The sequence below is a fragment of the Zonotrichia albicollis genome, unplaced genomic scaffold (genome assembly GCF_047830755.1).
Source record: "Zonotrichia albicollis isolate bZonAlb1 unplaced genomic scaffold, bZonAlb1.hap1 Scaffold_254, whole genome shotgun sequence".
In the NCBI taxonomy this organism is placed as follows: domain Eukaryota; kingdom Metazoa; phylum Chordata; class Aves; order Passeriformes; family Passerellidae; genus Zonotrichia; species Zonotrichia albicollis.
Genome location: NW_027428428.1, coordinates 178614 through 181447, shown reverse-complemented (window position 1 = coordinate 181447; position 2834 = coordinate 178614). Strand labels below are relative to the sequence as shown.

At 54.8% G+C, this 2834-nt stretch overlaps 1 protein-coding gene across 1 annotated transcript; it reads right to left on the bottom strand.

Moving 5' to 3' along the window:
• Positions 1-1391: 1391 nt before the first annotated feature.
• LOC141727855 (olfactory receptor 14J1-like) lies at positions 1392-2363 on the bottom strand. Its single transcript, XM_074534136.1, has one exon. The coding sequence runs from the start codon at positions 2361-2363 to the stop codon at positions 1431-1433; it is 933 nt and encodes a 310-aa protein (XP_074390237.1). The 3' UTR covers positions 1392-1430.
• Between the last annotated feature and the right edge of the window lie 471 nt (positions 2364-2834).

The window sequence follows — 2834 nt, the reverse complement described above, 5'->3', positions numbered from 1 at the left end:
ATGTGCCCTCCTGGCCTGGGGTGCCTCTGGCAAGGGAGCAGCACCAGGCACTGCAGGAGCCTGCAGACAATTCCTGCAGCACTTGTAGGATGGTCCTGCTCCCCAAGGGACGTTCCCATGGTGCCAAACCAGGAACTGCAATGGGGAGTGGAGTCAGACAAGAAAGTGCAAACAGGGATGGGCTGCTTGCAGGGGAGAGAACAGGGATGGGAGAGGAAGAAATCTGAACAAGGAAGAGTAGAAAAAAAGCAAAGGTGAAGCCAGAGAAATGCTCAGGGCAGTTTGGGGGTGGCTGCCAGGCAGCCCTGGCTCTGAGCAACAGCATCTGCATTGGGACAGGAAACTCCAGGCTGATGGGAACAAACTTTCTGGCTGACTGCAGAGGCCAGGACAAAGCTGAGTGGTTTCCCTGGTGTCCCCCAGCCCTTGCTGGCCCCAGGGGCTGAGGGCATTTGTGCTCCCTCAGGTTCATGTCCCCACACCAACAGCATGGGGGTGCTCCCCCTGCTGTGTGCAATGCAAACAGGGGCGGCTGAGCCAGTGCTGCCGTGTCTGTGCCTGCAAGGATGGGGCACCTGTGTGAGCTGGGGGAGAGGCCAGGGCTGCAGAGGGGGGATGTTGTTGGCAGCTCCATGAGGATGCTCTGGGACGCTGCCCTGGGCTGTGCAGTGCACTGGGGATGGATCAGCCCCTGCTCTGCTGCTCCTTCCCGTCTGCCCCAGGGCCCTTGCAGAGCCCCAGCCATGCTGTTTGCCCCCAGCCTGCCCACGGCCAGACTGCGGCTGCTCACGGGGGGTTTCTGTGCTGAGCATTGGCCTGGGTGTGTTCTTGAGAGAGCCTGGGCAAGGAGCCTGGAGCCCCCAGGCCTTGGCCTGAGGCATCAGTGCTGCCCCAGCAGTGCCCATGGCCTGTCCCTGCTGCAGCCCCGGCACTGCCACCCCCAGGGCTGTGCCCGGCCCCGAGAGCACTCAGGCCCTGCAGCAACACCAGGGCCACCAGGGCAGCGGGGCAGGGCCACAGCAGCAGCACTGGCAACACCAAGTGCTGCTGCTGCTGCTGGGCACAGCTGCTGGGCCAGCCCTGATCTGCCCCCAGCTCTTAACACAGACATTGCTGCTGCAGCTCCAGTGAAGGCAAAAAAGGGGATCTCTGGTGAAAACTCTGCTGGGAGATCCTTCATTTCATTTAAAGCAACCGAGAGCACAGCCCCTCATTGACACAGTCTATGAGCTACACCAAATTTGGAGGTAAACAAAATGAAATGAAGCACAAATAATGTCTTTTCTTTGTGGACAGTATTAAAAAACTGAAACAAAGGAAAGAAAAAAACAAAGAAAAGACCAAATCAAGCAACAACTATCAAAGATAAGTTTTATTACAAGTGATAGATAAGTTTTATTACAAGTAATATGCAGAAACTAGCTAGCAGTTTAATGTTTCTGAAACCATCTACTAATCAGTCTCCACACTGCAGCCTTGAGCTCCTGGTTCCTCAGGCTGTAGATGAGGGGGTTCAGGGCTGGAGGCACCACCGAGTACAGAACTGACAGGGCCAGATCCAGGGATGGGGAGGAGATAGAGAGGGGCTTCAAGTAGGCAAAAAAGGCAGTGCTTAAAAAGAGAGAGACCACGGCCAGGTGAGGGAGGCAGGTGGAAAAGGCTTTGTGCCGTCCCTGCTCAGAGGGGATCCTTAGCACGGCTCTGAAGATCTGCACATAGGAGAAAACCATGAACAGAAAACAGCTAAATACTAGACAGACGGAAAACACAAGAAGCCCAAGTTCCCTGAGTTTGGAGTGTGAGCAGGAGAGCTTGAGGATCTGTGGGATTTCACAGAAGATCTGGCCCAGGGCATTGCCATGGCACAGGGGCAGGGAAAATGTATTGGCCGTGTGCATGAGAGCATTGAGAAAGGCACTGGCCCAGGCAGCTGCTGCCATGTGGGCACAAGCTCTGCTGCCCAGGAGGGTCCCGTAGTGCAGGGGTTTGCAGATGGACACATAGCGGTCATAGCACATGATGGTCAGGAGGGAAAATTCTGTTGCAATGAAGAAGATAAAGAAAAAGACCTGTGCAGCACATCCAGTGTAGGAGATGTCCCTGGTGTCCCAGAGGGAATTGTGCATGGCTTTGGGGACAGTGGTGCAGATGGAGCCCAGGTCGCTGAGGGCCAGGTTGAGCTGGAAGAAGAACATGGGCGTGTGCAGGTGGTGGCCGCAGGCTACGGCGCTGATGATGAGGCCGTTGCCCAGGAAGGCAGCCAGGGAGATGCCCAGCAAGAGGCAGAAGTGCAGGAGCTGCAGCTGCCGCGTGTCTGCCAATGGCAGCAGGAGGAAGTGCCTGATGGAGCTGCTGTTGGACATTCCTTCACTCTGGCCGTAGTGGACTGTTGAAAGAAGACATTGACAAGCTCTTTGACTCAATCTAATAGAGTTATTTTAGGAATTCCCTCAAAACTACTTCGCTACCTGTGGGGGAATTTCACATAACAATTTCATTTTTGAGCTTGGGTTTGTGCTGCTGAGTTCCTGCCTCATCTCAGCATTGCTCTCTGCTTGAACATCGGGGAAGCCCAGAGGGAAAACAGGGCTCCCTGTGCCCCATGGCAGTCAGGCCTGCTGATCCCCACACAGGTGCCCTTTGCCCATTACACCTCCCTCTATTTCAGGGTGATCGAACATATAATGTGCTTGAAAAATAAAGTGGAGTTTTTAAAGACTCAAGTTACAAGGTTAGTTTTCTTAAGCCCTTCCCTCTGTCCCTGTGCAGCTGGACAGGGAGGGATACCAAAGGTTGGTCTGGCTCTCTGCTGCCTGGAGTTGTGCCTACTGGGA

Coding starts and splice junctions, on each gene's coding strand:
- LOC141727855 (XM_074534136.1), bottom strand. CDS start 2,363: ATGTCCAACAGCAGCTCCATCAGGCACTTCCTCCTGCTGCCATTGGCA.